Below are 20,920 nucleotides of genomic sequence, written 5' to 3' on the forward strand. Positions count from 1 at the left end.
TGGGGCCAGATCCTGCACCTGGATGGGGAAGGGCCCTCTGTCTCTGGGATGCTGAGTGGGGCCAGACCTTGCACCTGGGTGGGCAAGGGCCCTCTGTCTCTGGGATGCTGAGTGGGGCCAGACCCTGCACCTGGGTGGGCAAGGGCCCCCTGTCTCTGGGATGCTGAGTGGGGCCAGACCCTGCACCTGAGGAAGGGCCTCCCCCCACCCCGGCCCTGGGATGCTGAGTGGGGCCAGACCCTGCACCTGGGGAAGGGCCCCCCTGTGTCTGGGATGCTGAGTGGGGCCAGACCCTGCACCTGGAGAAGGGCCCCTGTCTCTGGGATGCTGAGCAGAGGTGGGGGGTGGGGTGGGGTGTTGGGGGTGAGGGGCAAGCCCTGAAGGCATCTGTTTGTTTACTAACTTAATTTATTCATTTGTTCTGTCCCTGTAGGGAGCTACTGAACCGAGGGAGTTCATTCCCTCTTCCTGGACCACTTTGGGCTTTGGCAAAGCCAGCACAGGAAGTTGAGATGAGGAGGTTGGCCTTAGGTGGTTGTTAGCTGATCCCGTCGCTGTGCTCAGTGTGGTTTACCTGTCTGATGGGGTGGCAGTGTGAGTCCGCCCTCTGGCAGGGCAATGTCCAGAGAGGCAGTCCTCACCCCATCAGTCTGCCAGACAGAGGCCTTTCACTGAGACCCTCCTAACACTGGCCCCCAGGACTTGGGACACTCAGGCCCCTGCAGTAGCCTGTGGCCAAGGACACACATCTGGAAGCAGTGGGAGCGGTTGGCTGGGGCCACGTCCAACCTGCTAGTGCGGAGCCCCTCTGCTTTCTGGACAGCATCAGTTTGTGTGGCTCAAGGTTGAGATGTGAGGGCAGAGGTCATGTCCAGGGTCACCTTTGTGGGCCTGGTACCTGGCTATCTGGCAGGTCATGGCTATTGGTAAATGTTGGTCTCAAGTGAGAGATTCATGTAGGTGTGGAACAGGTGGGGGCATCTCACCCGCGAGGGTGTGAGCATCAAGGAGAGACCCCCTGATACCAGCTCTTTCGACTTCCAATTCTCAGGGTGTCAGACCTCGGTTTTACTGGGCTGCAGGGTTGGTCCCACCTATTGGAGCAAAGACACCATGAGTTGGGGCAGAGAATCCCTGTGGGGTGTCAGGCATGGCTTGTCTGTGTCTCTGTCGTGAGCTGGGAAAGTGACTTTACCATCATCCACCAGAGGAAGGGAGCCCACTGAGCACGTTGGATTTGGAATTCCATTCCGATCTTGGGAGGGACACGTCTATCATCTTCCCATAGGTTATTGGAGCAACAGGATGGCTGTGCTTCTGTGTGGGCTGTAGGGTGGATGGTCAAGGGGGCAGGATGGAGGATGGCACACAGTAGGGTGATGCTGCAAGCTTGCTTCACCTGTCATTTTCTTTTACTTAACGTCACTGGGAATTTATAATTTTTGGTCATTATTTCATTGCATCCTTGCGTGTCTGTGTAGTGGTACATTTAACAGCTGAGGTGTGGTCTTGGACAAGTCTGCCCTGTAGTTTGGATGCACCGTTCTTAGAGTGGTGGGCAGGTTGGACTTTGCACTTGGGAAGTTTGTCATTCATTTTCTTGTAAGTTTTACTTGTTCCATCTGAGATTATGACACATATCTTTGACTTCTACCACATCCTGGGCATGTAAGGGTCTTAGAACACTGACCTCCAGCTACCCATCCCTACTTGCCTTTTGTGATGTTACTTCTAAGATTTTCTTGGTGTGTTTTATTTTGCCGTAATGGGCACAGTGTTTTTTGGATTTAACTTGCACATGGTTTATAGCACTTCTTGAATCTATGTCTGGATGTCTTGCTTCGGTTTTGGAAAACTTTGGGGTGTTATTTTATGCATATTGCTTTTGTCCCATCTTTATGTCCTCCTCTTCCAGAATCCCATTACACATGGGTTGGACATTTCCACTGTGTTCTGTGAGTTTTGTATCTTCTTTCCTGTATTTCCATCTGTTTGTATATCCATGTTCCAGTCTGTATATTTTTTATGATTTTACCTTCCAGTTTACTGGTACCATCTTCACCTGTGTCTAATTTGCTGTTAACCCCATATATTGAGTTCCCTATTTCATTTCTTGGTTCTAGATTCCATTTGGTTCTTATTTCATGGATTTTAGTTCTGGTGAACCTTGGTTATCTATTTTCTTTTTTACTGAATTTTCATTTTTAATTTTTAAAACCCTTATTATAATTTCGGTATAGTTAACATGCAGTGTTGTATTAGTTTCAGGGGTACAGTATAGTGATTCAGCAATTCCATACGTTATTCAGTGCTCATCACAAGTGCCCTCCTTAATCTCCATCACCTATTTAACCCATCTCCCCACGCCCCTCCCCTCCCCTCCCCTCCCCTCCCCTCTCCTCTGGTAACTATCAGTTCTTTATAATTAAGAATCTGTCTCTGGGGTGCCTGGGTGGCTCAGTTGGTTAAGTGTCCAACTTCGGTTCTGGTCATGATCTCACAGTTTATGGGTTCAGGCCCTGTGTTGGGCTCTGTGCTGACAGCTCAGTGCCTGGAGCCTGCTTCGGATTCTGTGTCTCCCTCTCTCTTTGCCCTCCCCCTGCTTGCTCGCTCTCTCTCTCTCTCTCTCTCTCTCTCTCAAAAATAAATAAACATTAAATAAATTTTAAAAGTCTTTCTTGTGGCTCAGTCGGTTAAGCGTCCAATTCTTGATTTTGGCTCAGGTCATGGACTCAATCATGAGTTCAAGCCCTGGGTTGGGCTCTGCAGTGACAACATGGAGACTGCTTGGGATTCACTCTCTCCCTCTGTCTCTCCTCCCCTCCTCTGTGCGTGAGCGTGCCCCCCCCTTTTTGTTGTCTATTTTCTTAACTATGTACTAATCATAGTAATGTTAATGTCTGTCTGATGCTTACAGTATTTGGATCCATTGGGAGTTCATTGCTACTTTTTTTTCTTTCTTTAAATTTTTTAAAAATAATTTTTTAAATTAATTTTTGACTAGCATGTTTAAAGCTTGTGGAGATATTTGAAGTTGTGGGTGATTTTGTCTATGGCCATACCACCCTGAACGCGCCCGATCTCGTCTGAAGTTGTGGGTGATTTTGTCTTCCGCTAGAGAAGGTTTACTTTTGCCATCAGCAGATGCTTATAATAAGAGCAGGACATGTTAATCCTGTCTGGAATTGAACTGCAGTCTTTGTGAGGGCTGTTCTGTTCTGTTTCATCCATTCTCCCAGCACTTAACCCTCCTGGAGGAAGTAGACTGAAAGCTTGGGTGTTCCCTGTCTGACTGCACAAGTTCTGCCCAGGGGCTCAGCTTCAAGTCCGATGCATGGAGCTGGTGCTCTAAGGCAGTACTATCCTGTAAGAACGTAACGTGAGTTTATGCTTGTAATACTTGATTTAATGGCCACATTGACACTGTAAAAATAACAGGTGGAATTCATCTTAATATTTTTCTTTTTTTTTAAGTTTTTTTTAATGTTTACTTTTGAGAGAGAGAGAGAGAGAGAGAGCGAGCGAGCGAGCATGAGTGGGGGAGGGGCAGAGAGAGAGGGAGACACAGAATCAGAAGCAGGCTCCAGGCTCTGAGCTGTCAGCACAGAGCCTGACATGGGGCTTGAATGCAAACCTTGAGGTCATGACCTGAGCTGAAGTCGGACGCTTAACTGACTGAGCCACCCAGGTGCCCCTTAATATTGTTATTTGATTCAGTACATCCAAAGTATTGTGTTTTTTTTTTGATATGTAAAATACGAGACTGTTAACGAGGTTCAAACAATTATAAATAAATTACTGTGTCTTCGAAACCTGGGATATATTTGTTATACTTGGATGACATCTCAATTTGGAATAGCTGCATGATAAGCACTCACAGCCACATGTGACTCAGAGCTGTTTTGTTGGGCTGAGTGTGTGGGGCTCCTGTCTCTTCACTGGAGTCAGACCGAGAGCTGGTGGCTCGTGTTTCAGGTGTGTGCACTGAGCACCTACTGTCCGTCTTGATTTGGCCCCAAGGCTCTTGCTGCCAACTTGGGAGGAGCCGAGGTGTCAGTTCATAGCACTGGGGCAGATGTGAGCTGTGGACCTTCCCTCACCCCCGGCTGCCCTCAGTCCCTGTGCGTCACTTGCTCTGGGTCTATCTGGCGGTGACCCCCTGCCCCACCCCCTGGTGCAGTGGCCATAGATGTTCAGGCCCGGGGCATACCCACTCGGGACACTGTCCTGAGGCCATTGGTGGCCAAAGCCCCTGCAGCGTGGCAACAGCTGGCCCGAGGCAGGGTGGTATTGACTGTCCTGCCCCACCCATCCCCACAGGCACTGTCCTTGGTTGGGGTGTTCCACCCGGCTGATTGTGACCTTGGTGTGTCCACATCTGTCTTGAGGTGTCCTGTGGGGACGCGGCCTGGGGTGAGACTGTCCATCCTAAAAAGCAGACGTGGGGTGTGATCTGGTGCGGGGCATGGCTGCTGCTTGGCCGCCGCCTGCTGGGCCGTGGGTCTCCTGTGCCCAGTGTGGACACTCCCCCAGCACGTGGGAGCCCGTGGGGGCGTGGCCGCTGGGTTTCCCTTGCCGGCCCCTGTGCTGCCCTGTTGCCATTGCATTTCACACCGTGATGACCCTCTTCTCCAGGCCTGGGTCCCAGGGTTAGAGACGATTCTTGGCTCTTGCAGTCTGCTGCCCTGGCCTCTTCCTTTCCTTCGTCCCGCCGCCCTGGTGGCCCCATACCCTGTTCTCCCTTGCCTGCCTGCTTCCCAGAAAGAATGGGTCCTGGGAGATCTCTGTCCTTAGCTGCCGTACAGAGGGGACAGGGTGCAGCCAGGCCACGGCTTGGAGTTGAGACCCTGGCCAGGAGGGGCCAGCTGGACAGTGGAGGCCTGGGGGTGGGCTCAGGCTTGCCCAGCGCGTTCCTGCCCCTGGGTGTGCTCTGCCCCATGGATGCTGGTGGCGGCACGTGGCCGTGTGCCCACATAGGCCTTGATTGCTCCCCACCCCTGATGGCTTCCCTCTGTGGTCTGTCTGCTCTGTGAGGAGGGTGTTGAAAGTTCCTCCAGCTCCTGACCCAGGGCCTTGTCGGAGGTGGCGCAGAGGCCTTCACCCCCCAGGGTACCCAGCACTGGGGGCCCATTCCTGAAAGTGACCTGCCAAGCTTTTACCGGGGATGGGGGCTGCCACCTGCACCCACCCTGGGCCTCACCCTCGTGGCCAGTCTTGCCCAGGGTGCAAAGCGACATGAGACCCCAGGGAGGATCCAGGGACGGGGACTACTGTGGACAGGGTGACACAGCCCACTGCGTGTCCGTGGAACTTGGCAGAGGCCCTGATGACAGGGACACCCCTCTGCTGGCCGACCTGAGCCCGTGGTGGATGTGATCAGTGCCAGTCTGGCCTCAACCTAGTGACGACGTTTCCTCACACCCCACGGCTTGTAGGAGGTGTGTTCAGTCACGCTTGTCGTCTGTGTGATCAGTTGGGCACCACCGACTCTTACGGTGGCTCAATCCTGAGGGAGGACGCGTGGCCCTCAGAGTCCATGAGCATAGGACACAAAGAACCCAGAATTGCAAAGTGTATTATTTTATGGAGGCGACGTGTGGTCCGGAGATCCCGGCGACTTTGGTGGAAGGCTGTGGCCCCTCAGGTCTGTGGGAAACGGAAACCCACGCTGGAGTTACATTCGCCTGTTTCCAGAACGGCTGAGGAGACCGTCAAATTCCACGGGAACCATTTCAAGCAGTGTTGACCGTCCTTGTTCACAAAGTGCTGGCAATGACAGACGGCCTGTATGCTGCTTCAACCTATGGGGACAGTTTGGATGAGCGCTTGTACACGTGAGGGTCCTGCAGGGGTGTGGTGGGGGCGGCCACCTGGCTGCCATGGTGCTGCCTGTTGGGGGAAGGGTGGGCCCCTGGGGTGGCCTTGGACGAGCTAAGGCCCAAAAGGCACTAGTTTTGAGTGGCTTGGTGGCTCCACTCCCCCCTTAGAAAAAAAACGGGATTATTTACAAACGCAGGGAGGGGCCAGCAGCCGGATTCACAGCCTCCTGGGGTTCTGGATGAGGACGCGTGCTGGCCTGCACTGATCGTGCCCACAGACCCTGCCCGCCGACCCTGCCCACTGACCCTGCCCACACCGACCCTGCCTGTGCTGATCCTACCTGCCCACCCTGCACCCTGCCCGCACCGACCCTGCCCGAGCTGACCCTGCCTGCACCACCCCTGTCCACTGACCCTGCCCACACCGACTCTGCCTGTGCTGATCCTACCTGCCCACCCTGCACCCTGCCCACACCGACCCTGCGCGAGCTGACCCTGCCTGCACCACCCCTGTCCACTGACCCTGCCCACGCCGACCCTGCCTGCACCACCCCCGTCCACTGACCCTGCCCATGCCGACCCTGCCTGCTGACCCTGCCCACACTGACCCTGCCCGAGCTGACCCTGCCTGCACCACCCCTGTCCACTGACCCTGCCCACGCCGACCCTGCCTGCTGACCCTGCCCACGCCGACCCTGCCCGAGCTGACCCTGCCTGCACCACCCCCGTCCACTGACCCTGCCCATGCCGACCCTGCCCACACTGACTCTGCCTGCACCGACCCTGCCCGAGCTGACTGCTGCAGGGGGCCCTTCCTGCTGCCTCTGCGCTTCCTCCCTTTGGTGGCAGCCACTGAGAGCCCCTCACATTAGTACTGATGCTTTATTGTAAACACGCACCAGGAGAAGCCTACGCTGGCTCGCAGACTGTTGTTTAAGATGAGTGAGGTTGAGGAGGTACTTGGTTTAAGAGAAGGGAGTTTATTTTTAAACCTGCAGTGAACGTGAGAGGGAGCAGGTCACTGTGGGAAGGAGAGCATCGCTGCTGCCGAGAGGGGAGCTGCGGGGTCCAGAGCTGCCAGCCTCCTGGCCTCCCCTCGGGGGCCCCTGCGGCCGCCCGCCCTGTGCTGATGGAAACCGCAGGCAACCCGAGTGGGTGCCTTCTTCTCTTCTCCGCAGGCCACAGGGGTTCTCCCCTGGCACCAGGCTGCCCTGGCCAGCGCCACCCACCCCCCCCCCCCATCACCCCGGTGGTGGCACGCTCTGGTAGCATGTTGGAGTGCCCCACCCCAGGCCTGTCCTGCGTGCCCAGAGCCGCAGTGACCATCTGGTGGCCGAGTGAGGCACACAGATGTCCGAGCTCTCCCTGTGTGGAAAGCACCCCGGGGACGTCCTGACCCTGCACCACTTCAGCACCGCCGCAGCAGCCGGGGTGGAGCCTGCCTCGTGTCCTCCCACGGGGGCCGGGGACCCTCGTCCTGGCTCAGCTGTCCCTTGGCACCCATCCTGGGCTGATTCCCTGACATGGGACCGTTCTCAACAGAGATCCTTGAGGCTTTCTTTTGCTTTGCTTTTCAGCCGAACGGGGCTGGAGAGATGGCCTGTGCCAGGTTGTCACCCCAGGCCTCTGGCTTTACTGATCCTGGGCACTGTCCTGCTGGCTGCTCATGCCCCCCACCCCCGCCTCTGTGCCCTGTGTGGATGGATCCTGCCTGGGCTCGGGGTCACCAGGTGGCTCTGCTCCTTACAAGGCTGGCTGGGCTTTGCCCGGCTGAGCAGAGGGCTGCAGACACCCCCCCCCCCCCCCCCGCAGAGCAGGCAGGGACCCCACCCCCCAAGAGTAGCCAGTGACCCAGTCCTCTGGGTCACAGGACTTCACCTCCTGCCAGGGAGGCTGTTTGGGCAGAGCTGGTGACTCCCAGGTCGTGGGAGGGGCTGGTCGGACCCAAGGGCTGTCCTCCTCTGATCACCTGGCTGCCTGCTCCTGCCCAGGGCTGTCGTCCATGGCCCACTAGGCCCTTTTCCTATAGGAGATGAGACAGCATCGTCCCAGGATGCCTTTATCCTTTATCGGATGGGCTCCCACTATCTTTGGGGTGCCTGGTGGTAGGAAGCCGGTGTCAGCAACCTGTCCTCTGTGTCTGGGAGGGGTGAGCTGTCCAGCCAGATGCCAGCCCATGCAGGACTGGGGGCCTTCCTCCTGCCCTGCTTCATGACCTCAAGGCGTCCCAGCACATCAGGATTGCGTCCCAAACAGTGACAACATGCCCGGTGCCGGGGTGGCTCTCCCTCCACGGAGGCTCTCCCTGCGTGGAGGGGCTGGTGTGATGGGGCTGCCCAGCGATCAGCCCGCAGTGCCCGAGGACCGGGGCCGGCTCTGTGGGGCTGCCGGGCAGCGCTCTGAGGATACACCGACTGACCTTTTCAGCCATCAAGCAGTGTGTGTCAAAGTTAAAAATAGCTGGGTGGCCTGGAATATAAAGGAGGCTGCTCCCTCCCACCTCTGGGCCCTGAGAGGCCCCATCCTGGAAGTCTGACCACATTCCACCCGCGTCTTTGACCTCGTACCTTTGGCATAGGCGGCGCCCTCCTCTCCCTCTCGGGGCTGGTTGGTTATGTCGTCTATGACACGAACTTGCTCTCTGAAAGTGCAGTGAGATCTTTCATTTCTGGTGATTGATGCTGATACCTGGCAAACAGGACACACGTATTAACGATCCTGAGCGTTTCCTCCAGAGTCAGTGACCAGAATGGGTGACACTGGAAGCCTGGCTGGTGGTGGAGGTGGGGAGCGCGCCGTGGGCCCCCGTCCTCCTCCCTGATGCAGGCCCCCTCCCCCACACGGCATGGGCCCCTGTCCTCCTCCCTCACACGGGCGACCCCCCTCTCCCACGCTGTGCCGGCCCCCATCCTCCTCTCCCATGCGGCACGGCCCCCCTCCCCTACAGGGCTCGGTCAGGTCAGCGGCCCCTCCCGGGCTGCAGGCCAGCTTTGCCATGCCCGTTTCTGCTGGGCAGTGCTGTGTTGGGGGCACTGCACTGTTCCTGCAGTGGCCATTGCACCTAGGTGCCCACAAGGAGCCTTTGGCTGTTGTGTGTGGGCAAGTAGGTCTTTGGGTGTGCGGCTGGCCGTGAGACTCCAGGCCGGGTGGGCACTCTGAGGGCCGTGTCGCAGCTGATGCTGGCCCCCGGGCCCACGGTCCTCTGTAGGCGGGAGTTGCCCCCTGGCTTCGTGGAAGGGTCTGGACCAGGACCGGTTTCCGGTTTTTCTGGCCCCACACCCACTGCTCCCTAAAGGGCTCTCCTCTCAGCTCTGGGGGCCGCTGCTCTGCTGTCCCCTCCTTCCTGGGACTGGCTGTCCTCCTGCAGCTCCTGTCACACGTTGTCAAGGCCTTCAGCTGTTCATGTCCCCTCATGGTTCCCTTCTCTTGCTCTCATTCGTTTATTGGATGTTTTCACTTTAATTTTTTATATTTGAAAAATTAAGCTATTACTTTCATATAATGAGACTCAGATCTTATGTGCTGGTGCGCGTGGGGCAGTGATGTCACGGTGGCCTACTGGTGCGCGTGGGGCGCGCCCGGGCAGTGATGGGCATTTTCCTCGTGACTCAGGATGGCGAGTGCCTTGTCATGTGCTTGTTGGCCATTTCTTCATCTTAACCTCTTCGTGTTTGTTTTATAGAATTGTAGGAGTTCTGTCCGTGTTCTGGGTAGAGTCTCGTGTCAGATATATTGTGGAAGAGTTTCTCCGGTCTGTAGCTTGATTTTTATTCTCTTAAGTAAATTCTCATTAAAAAAATTTTTTTTTAACGTTTTATTTTATTTTTGAGAGACCGTGCACACAAGAGGGTGTGGGGAGGGGCAGAGAGAGGGAGACACAGAATCCGAAGCAGCTCCAGGTTCCGAGCTGTCAACACAGAGACCGATGTGGGGCTCGAACTCACGAATCACAAGATCGTGACCTGAGCCGAAGTCGGACGCTCAACCGACTGAGCCACCCAGGCATCCTGTAAATTTTCGTTTTTGATGAATGGAGCATCTTTGCGTGTTCTTGTCTGGATCAGATGCTGAATTTTTTGTACTCAGTGTTTTCGTTCGATCACAGAGTATCTTCTTTTTGAAACGTGGAACCTTAATTTGCAGAAGCTTGATTGTTCCTTTTTAAGGATCTTGATTCTTCCTTTTTAAGCAGAATGAATGGTGCTCTTACTTGTGTGTGTCAGCCGCTTAGACCTGGTGAGCACATGAACTAGATTTCTTGAAGTCGCCTCTGCCCCTGAATTATTTGTTCTTCTGGGGTCAGCTGTGTGGACGGTCCTCCCAGTACTTCCCTGTGCTGGTGTCATGCCGTGGGTCCCACGTGTGCACAAACAGGCGAAGAGGGTTTGTCAGGGGCAGGGCTGGTGGGAGGGAATCCCTTGGGGTGGAATTTCTTCACCAGCTGATGGCTTTGTCCTGATCCTGGGCCCCTTTCCTCTCAGGGTTGGAGGGAGTCTGCTTGATGTCTTCTGGGGTCTTTCAGAAAGACGCTAAAGTCTTGGCCTGTGTGTTTCTTTTCAGTTCCAACTCCCCCTGTCAATCCGCATTCACACACTTCTCAAAACTCACTGTTCCGCGTCCAATTGTAGAGGCCTCTGTGTCCTTGTGGGAGTGATGGTGGGAGGGCACAGGTGTGGGGAGATGGCCACACTGGGGCCCACAGAGGTGAGGCTCCGCGTAGGACGAGGCTGGAAATGACAGCAGCTTTGTGCTGAGAGCCCACCGGAGTGGTTCTGGAAGGGCCGGGCCTGGCAGGCAGGGCCGGGCGGCGGCAGATGGGGGCAGGGGGTGCAGGGAGGGCGCTGGAGGGAGTTCAGATGTGGCGAAGGGCGTGTGGGCAGCACCGCACAGGGACCCCTAGGACTGGGAGGTTGGTGTTGCCGTGTCCCATGAAGAACTCCAGGTCGTGTCTGCCGTGCCCTCCAGCTCTGTGGGGCCTGGCGCGACTCTGGTCTCTTGTGAGTCTCCTGGTTTCCCAGTTTTCCTCTGCTCCCTGGTCGAGCACGTCCTTGAAGGTGCGTGTGAATTGGAAGCGGGCTAAGGTCTGTTCTGTGGCAGAATGGGGTACCGAGGGAACGAGGCCTCAGAAGTGTTTTTTGGGAGAAAGTGTATGTGTGCTGTGGTGTGGATTTTCCGCGTGTCTCTGGCTCCCAGAGGTCCTTCTGCTGGGGTCTCAGTGCAGGCAGTGCCTCATCCAGGGCCACGAGGCTGCGGGGTCAGGCGTCACGGATGTGGGAGGACCCAACAGAGGGACTGGGCCGAACCCTCTGTGGCCCGGGCCCCTCCCTCTGCTGCACCCTGGGCACAGGGAGCCGTGAGGGTGCAGGCAGGTGCCGGCCGGGCCCCCTGGCTGGGCCGAAGGCCCTTCAGTCTGTGTGTTTCTCTAGGACCGGAAGCTCACCAAGCTGGAGAGGCAGCGGTTCAAAGAGGAGGCCGAGATGCTCAAGGGCCTGCAGCACCCCAACATCGTGCGCTTCTATGACTTCTGGGAGTCCAGTGCCAGGGGGAAGAGGTGCATCGTGCTGGTGACCGAGCTGATGACCTCGGGGACGCTGAAGACGTGAGCACGCCCCCACCTGCTGGCTGCATCTCAGGGTGGGCCCGGTCCGGGCGCAGGGGCCGCGGTGGCTCCTGTGTCCCGGGGCCTCTCTCAGCAGCGTCCCCGTCTGGGTGGTGGATACATGGCCCCCTCCCGCGGGAGCCGCAGGTGAGCCGCGCCCCCGCCCGCAGGTACCTGAAGCGGTTCAAGGTGATGAAGCCCAAGGTCCTGCGCAGCTGGTGCCGGCAGATCCTGAAGGGGCTGCTGTTCCTGCACACCAGGACGCCCCCCATCATCCACCGGGACCTCAAGTGTGACAACATCTTCATCACTGGGCCCACCGGCTCTGTGAAGATCGGCGACTTGGGCCTGGCCACTCTCAAGAGGGCGTCCTTTGCCAAGAGCGTGATCGGTAAGCCTACGTCCTGGGGCCCGGCCGTGGCCTGGACTGCGTGTGGGGGCGTCCCTGGCTGTGTGGGTCGGGTGGAGAGGCCAGCTGGCGCCCGAGGGGCTGTGGATACGCAGCGGCAAGGAGGCCTCGATGACAGAGGGACTTGGGGCTTTGTGGCCGGTGAGGCTGGAGCAGGTGGGGAGGTGGTGGGTCACGCCAGGCCATGAGGCCCACGAGAGGGAGTCTGGAGCAAGTGTGTGGGGGCACTGAGGCTGAGGGATTTGGTGTGGGTGCTGGTTTGCTAGCCTTTCTTTCCGTAGGTGGGGACACAGGACAGACGAGGGTGACCTCAGGGCTTTGCAACCTCATGGTTTTGATACACACTTGGGGACAGAACTTGGCCTATCTGTGGCAAATGAACCCTCCAGGAATCTGGAAACTTCTCTGGCAGGGCGAGTGGGTTTGGAGCGTGACATCTGGAGCAGGGCAACTGCACGGGGTGTCCTGTGGACAGGGGCCGCCAGCAGCTCTGGGGAGTTAAGTGATGGGGTGGGGGGCCGACCTAGGCCTCAGTTTCTCTTTCTGTGAAATGGGTGGGACAGGCGAGGGCCTGGCTGGGGGGTCCAGGGCTGTAGGGAGCGTGCCTCTGAGCGGCTGGTGGTTTCCGGGCAGGTTTTATAGATTTGGCCTCGGGGGTGAGGTGCCTGGTGAAGCCCCCTGGGCTTTCTCTGGCTGGCGGCTCTGTCCCTCTCAGAGGCGGGCTGTCAAGGTACTGGGTGGTGTGAGGGGGGATGTGAAAGCTGGGCGTTTCCAGCAGGCACATTGGGCCCCAAGCCCCGCACAGGGTGCCTGGTTCTGTGGGGTCCCTGGTCATCTCAGCTTTGGCTCAGCTGGGGCCCAGGAAGCTCCAGACTCATGGGGAATGAGGGGTGATTAGCACGTGTCCCCGGCCCCGAGCAGCCAGGCCCCTTCCTCGTCAGAGGACACAGCTGTCGGTGCCCAGGGCATCTTCAGGAACACTTGACTGTGGACCCGCTTCTGGTGCAGCTGTCAGAGGGGCTTGTGCAGGTGTTTGGGTTTGCACTTTAGATGCAGCCCACTTTGGATGTCTCTCGGTGGCCTCCAAGGACCTGTCCAGTTGCTTGGTGGGGGCCCTGTGGAGCGCGACCTGGGGGCTCTGTGTCAGCCAGTGGGAAGGGGGTGGATGGACTGGGTGAGAAGGTCCCTAGAGCCCAGGCAGTGTCCTTATTGTAAACGTTATGGCCATGGCCTCTTGATGCTGTGTGTACACACAGCTGTGGGTCACGTGTCCCTTGTGGGCTTTGTCTCCAAGAGCCACCCGGATCTGATGCCATTACCACTCTCACGCTGTGTTTATGTTGGCTGGGTCCTGAGCTGGTGCTGCCTGCAGGCATTCATGGCCATGGTGGCGAGGACGCAGGGAATGTGGGGCCGTGGGGGCCAAGGAGGTGCACAGGGCACATGTGTGTGCGTGCGGGGGGGTGGGGCACACACATATTATTTTCAACACGCAGGTTTGAATGGCTGCAGTGAGAGGAAAGAGAAGATAGTCTGTGTCTGTGGCCCAAGCACGTGTGCAAGTGGGCAACCCCAACCTGGCTCTGCACTGCCCCCTCCCCTGCACCCACACCTCCCATGCCCACCCTGAAAGGCAAGGTCTGGGGCCTTGGGGGTTTCTTTCGGAGCTGCATTCCTGGTTGCGGGGGCCTCAGGAGAGACCGGGCCACTGCGGGGCTCGTGTGGGGCCTCGGGGTGGCTCTGCTCCCAGCTTCCTGCTGGAGCCCTGGACTGCCTTCCCTCTTTCCTGGTGCACGTGCACGGCCAAGTGCAAACATTTCCTCCAGTCAGTCATGTGCCTCAAAACCCCAAAAAGAAGAAAGTATTCCTAGTAAAATTTCCCCCTGACTTCTCTGTCCACCCTGTTCCCGTTATTTCTGATCTGGAACCTCTGAGAATTCTTCACACGTGTTCTTATACACGTAGACCTGCAGATAGTTCCTGCTTTTGCCGTTTCTTACCCAAAAGGTTAACTTTTTCATTGAACATATGTAAATCGAAATTCGCATTAACGAGAAAAAGTTAAACTTTTGGGTAACCTATCTGTCTGTATCCCAGAGATGGCCACGAAGACAACTGATGACCCCATGTGTGCTTTTTACATAGTAGTTTGTGCTGTTCTGCGGCTGTTTTTTTTTTTTTTTTTTTTTTCAACGTTTTTTTTTTATTTATTTTTGGGACAGAGAGAGACAGAGCATGAACAGGGGAGGGGCAGAGAGAGAGGGAGACACAGAATCGGAAACAGGCTCCAGGCTCTGAGCCATCAGCCCAGAGCCCGACGCGGGGCTCGAACTCACGGACCGCGAGATCGTGACCTGGCTGAAGTCGGACGCTTAACCGACTGCGCCACCCAGGCGCCCCTTGCGGCTGCTTTTTAAAGAAACTAGAACATTTTGAAAATGTCGAGGTCAAGGCAGTTGAAGAGGTGTGGAAGCCTCATCGAGGTTGATGTTCAGCGCTCCCCTTTGCTTTGTGTTTGGCTGGGTACTCAGATGGACCTATTTTACAAGACGAGTTTGTGATTTGTAACTTTTTTTAAAAGTTTATTTATTTTGAGAGAGATGGAGCGGGGGAGGGGGAGAGAGGGGGGAGAGAGAGAGAATCCCAAGCAGGCTCCACACACTCAGCACCGAGCCCAACGTGGGGCTCAATCTCACGAACCTCAAGATCATGACCTGAGCCGATTACCAAGAGTTGGACGCTTAACTGACTGAGCCACACAGGTGCCCCAAGGATTTTGTGATTTTTAAATTTTTCTGAAATTGTATTTTAGAGACACAGAGAGCATGAGTGGGGGAGGGGCAGAGGGAGAGGTAGAGAGGATCTCAAGCAGGCTGCGGGCTCAGTGCGGAGCCCGACTCAGGGCTCGACTCCCATGACCCTGGGATCATGACCTGAGCTGAAATCAAGAGTCGGATGCTCAACCGACTGAGCCACCAGGTGCCCCAGGATTTTGTGATTTTTAAAGAAGCTTGTTATAGAAAAATAACAAAACCCAGACCAGTGTAGCCAAAGGACGTCAGCCAGACCCCACCGCCCTGACGTCTCCTCTTGGTCTTTGCTTGTTGGTTCGTAGAGAGGAGGTCGTGTGTACATAGCTGCATAACTGAATATTTTATTTCACTCAGTCTGTTGAAATGTTCAGGGTAATAAGTGTCATTTTAAAGCCTCCTGTGTTTGGGACGCACACGCCTTTCCCACCCGAGCCCCCACGGGTGCATGGCTGACACCGTCAGCGTAGACGCTCCCCGTCTGAGCTTTCTGACACTTTGCCGTGTGGTGTGCCTGTGTTTGCAGTTCAGGTAGCAATGCGGGGACCCCGACTTTCTGTCGGCCCTGGGTTATCCGGCTCGCTCCTCAGCAAGTGACCTCTGCAGGGTTTCAGGCACAGACGGGGCCCTGGGAAGTGGTGGGCTCCTAGCTGTGTGGGCTCCACCAGTGCCGTGGGCTCATGTGCCCCGGAACCAGGGGGGTTCTGGGGGAATTGTGGGGAACCATCTGCACAGCACTCCTGGCTGAATCTCAGGTTCCAGGGCTAGTGGCACAGTGTGCGGATGGGGGTGTGGGGGGCCTTGGGCCCACTAGCTGCTGACCCTGGTTCTGTTGCTCCTGGACGCAGGCACCCCAGAGTTCATGGCGCCCGAGATGTACGAGGAGCATTACGACGAGTCCGTGGACGTCTATGCCTTCGGGATGTGCATGCTGGAGATGGCCACCTCAGAGTACCCCTACTCCGAGTGCCAGAATGCAGCCCAGATCTACCGGAAGGTCACCTGTGTGAGTCCGCGGGCCATCGTGATGGGCCTGCTTTGTGAGACCCTCTCTGTACCCTGTGAGGAGGGGAAGGACGCTGTCATAGAGAGGAAACTGAGGCTGCCTAGCTTGGCGGGGTGGCCGTGCAGACCTCTGAGCTGGCGGTGGAGACACATGGGCCTCATGTGTGACTGGAGGCTGTAGCACCTTCGGGGCTTCTTCAGGAAGCACCTGCCCCCAGAGCCTTGTCTGGGCCGCCATCCCCTGGGCCTGTTGGCTTTCTTGGTGTCTGGTCTGTGCCCACGCGGTTGTCAGCTGTGATCTGGTGGCTTCGGCTGTGTGGACGTGTCACCCTGTCCTTCCTTGATGGCCGTCATGCCCCGTGAGGTCGTGGCTTTTCTGGGCACCAGGCCCCATGACCCCCGAGTCCTGGCTGCCTTGCCCTGCCTGGTGCACCCCTCGCTTCTGCAGACAGGCGAGGAGCGTGGTCCCCAGCACCCCAGGGCACCTGTCCTCGCCCTGCCCTCCACTCTGAGCTCCTGACAGGTCACGGCTCATTTCTCTCCTTCGGTCTTAATTCTGAGTTATCGGTCACTTGTTTTGAGCCCCTGCTGTGTGCTGCTGAGGGTGTGGGGGGGTGGGTACGCACGCAGGATCCGGCTGGATCGGCAGAGACGCACAGGTGGGCGTGCAGTGCCCTGGTGGTGCTGGCAGGAGAAGGCAGGCTTGTGCTCGTGGGCAGTGGGCCTCCATGGGGCAGGGGACACCCCAGGGGGTTAGGGCCTCATTGCCAAGCTTGCAGGGGTGCGGGGGGAGCAGTGCCCCAACCCTGGCTTCTGGTTGCGCACCTGGATGCTGCTGTGGTCTGTCTGCTGGGCGGGGGGAGACGGGACTGATTCCTGCTGGTGTGCTCCACGGCCACCCTGGTCCCTCGCAGGCCAGGGACGCAGGCCGGGGCTCCTGTCGCTGCTCCAGCATCCAGCATCTGCCCCCGACCCCAGTCTCTCAGGCATGCCGTGTCCCTGCTGCCAGCTGCCCGACCCCATGCGTCTGAGCCTGGGGACACGAGCCCTTTCAAAATGGCAGCCGTTCTGGCACGTTCTTCACCTGCTCTGGGGGCCTCAGCCCTGCAGAGGTGGATGACAGCTTACACGTGTGTTTACCTGTAGTTGTGTTTCTCAGCCCACCTGCCTCCCATAGGGACCTTGGCCCTTCCTCCTGTTGTAATTAGACTCTTCTTTCCGTTGGCCTCAGTGGGACAGCATGGGGTCCTCACCTCCACCAGGAAGTTCTCGGCCGTGCCAGAGCCCCGTGTCCCACTCTGTTGCTGCACAGACCCTCCTGCATGTTGGGCACACACGATTCCCATGGGTTATGGGCCTGGGGCCTGAGGGTCAGGGGTTTGTTGGGCACAGCAGGGCCCCACCTGGTGGCGGGAGCCGCCAGGGGTCCTGCGCTCTTGGGTCCACCTCTGGGCTGGAGGCCACCCCTCCCCACCGTCCCACGCCCTCTCTCCATGGGAAAACATAGGCATCATATTCTCTATGTTTAAAAACAAAAAAGCCAAGATGAGGCCTGGGGAGGCAGAGTCTCGTTGAGGAATGCGATGGGTGAGGCTCCTCAGTGTGTTTAAAAACCTTCCCCCAAGCCCCTGCCCCCAGCAGCTGCACATGAACCCTGCAGTCCATCCCCTGCTTCTCCTGGATCCTCTGGCCTCAGGGTGTGCACTCTGGGGTCCTGTGCCCCCATGCCATGGCCATCGCTGGCGGTCACCCGCTGGGCCCTTGGTGCAGAACCGCACGGCACCGACACTAAACCCTGAGCCACCAGGCCTGGGGAAGTCAGCCCTGATTGTGGCCACGGTCGGGCAGATGTCCGGTGCCCTTAGCCAGCAGCAGTGACCACGCAGTGCCCTCAGTACCCTCCAGGGAGGGTGTGGTGTGGAAGGTGGCCCCTCTGCCCGGCCTCCTCATCCACACTGGGGGGCGGGTGCTCCCATCAGGCGGGGGCTGGGTTGGGCTCTTTCTCAGACTCTGCTGCTCCTGGCGGCACATCGTCGGGGACTCGGGATGAGCTGAGCCCCCAGCAAGCTGGCGCGCCTCCTGCCTCCTCCCCTTCGGGGTTAGTGCCACCTGAGCAGGAGGCAGGTCCTGTCGGTGACTCCACTCATCTTGTCTTAACAGGGCATCAAGCCTGCCAGCTTTGAGAAGGTGCATGATCCTGAAATCAAGGAGATCATCGGGGAATGCATCTGCAAAAACAAGGAGGAAAGGTGAGTCCCGGGAGCCTCTGGGTCTGCGTGCTCTTCCTGCGGAAGTCACCCCAGCTGGCCCTCACGCACGGGTGGTAGGCAGGCAGGCTGGCTGCTTCAGGCCACGGCGTCCCTGGGCCAGCGAGGCCTCCGGGCAGGCAGGGGGACAGCCTTGGCCCCTCCTCGGCTGCCTGGAGCTCGCTCCCCGGCTTTGGGGGCCGTCCTGGAGCCCTCCCTCCCTTGCTAGCTGCTTCTCACCCACCTAGCCTGAGCAGGGCCCCCCTCTGCCGTGCCCTCAGCCTCCCTTCCAACCACCTGCAGACTGCGAGTTCCGTGCACCCGAGTTTCAGCCCAAAGCCCTGAGCTGCCCCCGAACCAGCCCCCGCCTCTTCAGCTGGTCAGCCAGGGCCTCCTCCCCTCTCTTTCCCTCCTCCCCTCCCTCTTCCCCCTTGCCTCTCTCCCTCCTCCTACCTACGTTCTCCCTCCCTTCCCTCCTCCCCCCTCCCTCCTCCCCTCCCTCTTCCCCTTCCTCTTCCCCCTTCTCTCCCTCCTCTCCTCTCTCCCTCCTCCCCTCTTCCTCCTCCTCTTCCTCCTCCCCTCCCTCTTCCCCCTTGCCTCTCTCCCTCCTCCTACCTACGTTCTCCTCCCCTCCCTCCTCCCCTCTCTCCTCCTCTCCCTCTTCTCCTTCCTCTTCCCCCTTTCTCTTCCCCCTTTCTTCTCTCTCCCCCCTCCCCTCTCCCTCCTCCCCTCTCCCTCCTCCCCTCCCTTTTCCCTTCCTCTTCCCCCTTTCTTCTCCCTCCCCTCTTTCTCCCCTCATCCCTCCTCCCCCTCTCTTCCCCTTCCTCTTCCCCCTTTCTTCTCTCCCTCCTCTCCTCTCTCCCTCCTCCCCTTCCTCTTCCCCCTTTCCTCTCTCCCTCCTCCCCTCCCTCTTCCCCTTCCTCTTCCCCCTTTCTTCTCTCCCTCCTCCCCTCCCTCCTCCCCTCCCTCCTCCCCTCCCTCCTCCCCTCTTTCCCCTCCTTCCCCTTTTCTTCCCTCCCTCTTCTTCCCTCCCCTCCCCCCATTCTCCTCCCCTTCCTCCTCCCCCTTTCCTCTCTTCCTCCTCCTACCTATATCCTCTTCCCTTCCCTCTTCCCCTTCTTCTTCCCCCTTTTCTCCCTTCCTCTTCCCCTTTCTTTACCCCTCCTTTTCCCTTTCCTCCTCCCCATTCTCCTCCCCTCCTTCTTCCCCCTTTTCTCCGTCCCTCCTTTTCCCTCCTGTCTTCCCCTTTCTCCTCCCCTCCCTTCTCTCCCTTTCCTCTCTCCCTCCTCCTACCTTCATCTTCCTCCCCTCCCTCCTCCCCTTCCTCTTCCCCCTTTCCTCCTTCCCTCCTTTTCCTCCCCTCCTCTAATCTTCGATCACCCCTGCCCATCCCCCCCATCCCTCCCCCTCCCCCCCCACTCTTCCTTGCCCCCTTGTGTGCCCTCCCCACCCTTGTGCACATAGCACATGGCCACCCTGTCACTGTCCTCACCCTTGATATCTGCTGCCATCGTCTCTCAGGCGTCCTTTTCTGATCCTTGGGCTTTCTCTCCTGCTCCCTGCAGGTTATCACATTTTATTTTTTAAGAAAAACAGTAAAAAGTTGTGAAATGTAAGTCATATTAGAGAGGTATAGAAACAACCACCTAGAAGCAAAGAATTCTCAGAGCAGACCCTGCAAGACCACCTTCCAGACCGGGACTGGCAGGGGCCCTGACCTCTGCTCCCCTTTTCCTGTGTGGTGACCGTGCATGGGGTGTGGGCTCCGCCTGCCCGTTGGATGAGATGCCCTCTGCAGTAATCAGGGAGGGGCCGCTGGAACAGACAGGACCCTGGGAAGAAGGGAACTCGGTGTTCAGGGATGGGGAGAGGTTGCCACGACGTTGCCCAGCAGCTGACCCACCCCCATCCTGAGGAACTCTGGAAGGCCCCTGAGCACTCCCTGCTTCTGGGAGCCTGGACTGCCCCCCCTGCAACAGGTTCAGCCTCACGAGTCTCCGTGGCACCTGGGGGCTCACCAGCGCTTCCACGGGCCTATCTGCGCAGTGCAGAGCCCGGTCTAGAAACTGTTCACTTCTGAGTCTCTCTTGATAGGGGTGTTCACTTTTCATAATGAGAGAAAAAAGAAGCTGTGAATGCTCTGCAGTGAGCTGCGTTCAGGTGTAATCTTCTCTGCTTCCCTGGGAATAAACTATTGCGTGCTGCCCTTGAGGACAGAGCCTGCCCATCGGATAGTATAGTCGGAGAACCTTCTGGAAGGAGCGGGGTGGGTCAGGGCCCTGGCGCTTCGTCTCGTGCCTTGCCAGCAGGCCTGCCCTCACCTTGCCCGTCGACCGCCCCTCCTCAGGTACGAGATCAAGGACCTGCTGAGCCACGCCTTCTTCGCGGAGGACACGGGAGTGAGGGTGGAGCTGGCAGAGGAGGACCACGGCAGGAAGTCTACCATCGCCCTGCGGCTCTGGGTTGAGGACCCCAAGAAACTGAAGGGCAAGCCCAAGGACAACGGGGCCATAGAGTTCACCTTTGACCTGGAGAAGGAGACGCCGGATGGTGTGGCGCAGGAGATGGTACCGTGACGCTCGCTTGCGGAGGGCGGGTGGTGGGTCCCGGTAGACGCGGGGTATTGCGCGAAGGCGTGTGGTTTCCAAAGATCAGGACGAGGTCAGAGCAGGGGTGCGGCCCTATGGCGAGCGTGCAGCGGGGGACTGGGGGCTCCAAGGCAGCACGGTGAGGGGTCCCGTGGAGCCGTGCAGGGAGGGACTGGGGGCTTGGGTGGATCGGGAAGGCCCGGGTTTTGACCAGGGTTTTGCCGCTTTTGTGTGAATGTGGCCTTGGTTTGATTGTCCCTTTGTTGCTGAGGGCACTGTGTCCCGCTGCGGTGCTGCAGAAGAGGTGTGTGTGAGAAAGGAGCTGCTGATTTTTGCTGTAGAAAGTGAGCTTGAGTGAAAATCCGCGTGCTCGCCGCAGGGGAGGCAGCGCTAGGCCGTGCCTCTCGTCGGCACAGAAGCGCACGCCCTCTTTTCTTGCATCTA

General features: G+C 58.0%; 1 protein-coding gene across 1 annotated transcript in view; it reads left to right on the forward strand.

Moving 5' to 3' along the window:
- Positions 1-20,920, forward strand: part of WNK2 (WNK lysine deficient protein kinase 2) — a 131,054-nt gene that overhangs the window by 25,276 nt on the left and 84,858 nt on the right. Inside the window, 5 exon segments of the mRNA XM_030293510.1 lie at positions 11,246-11,418; positions 11,589-11,809; positions 15,486-15,643; positions 17,803-17,891; positions 20,236-20,455. Coding sequence (XP_030149370.1) covers positions 11,246-11,418; positions 11,589-11,809; positions 15,486-15,643; positions 17,803-17,891; positions 20,236-20,455 — 861 coding nt within the window.

The sequence above is a fragment of the Lynx canadensis genome, chromosome D4 (genome assembly GCF_007474595.2).
Source record: "Lynx canadensis isolate LIC74 chromosome D4, mLynCan4.pri.v2, whole genome shotgun sequence".
In the NCBI taxonomy this organism is placed as follows: Eukaryota; Metazoa; Chordata; class Mammalia; order Carnivora; family Felidae; genus Lynx; species Lynx canadensis.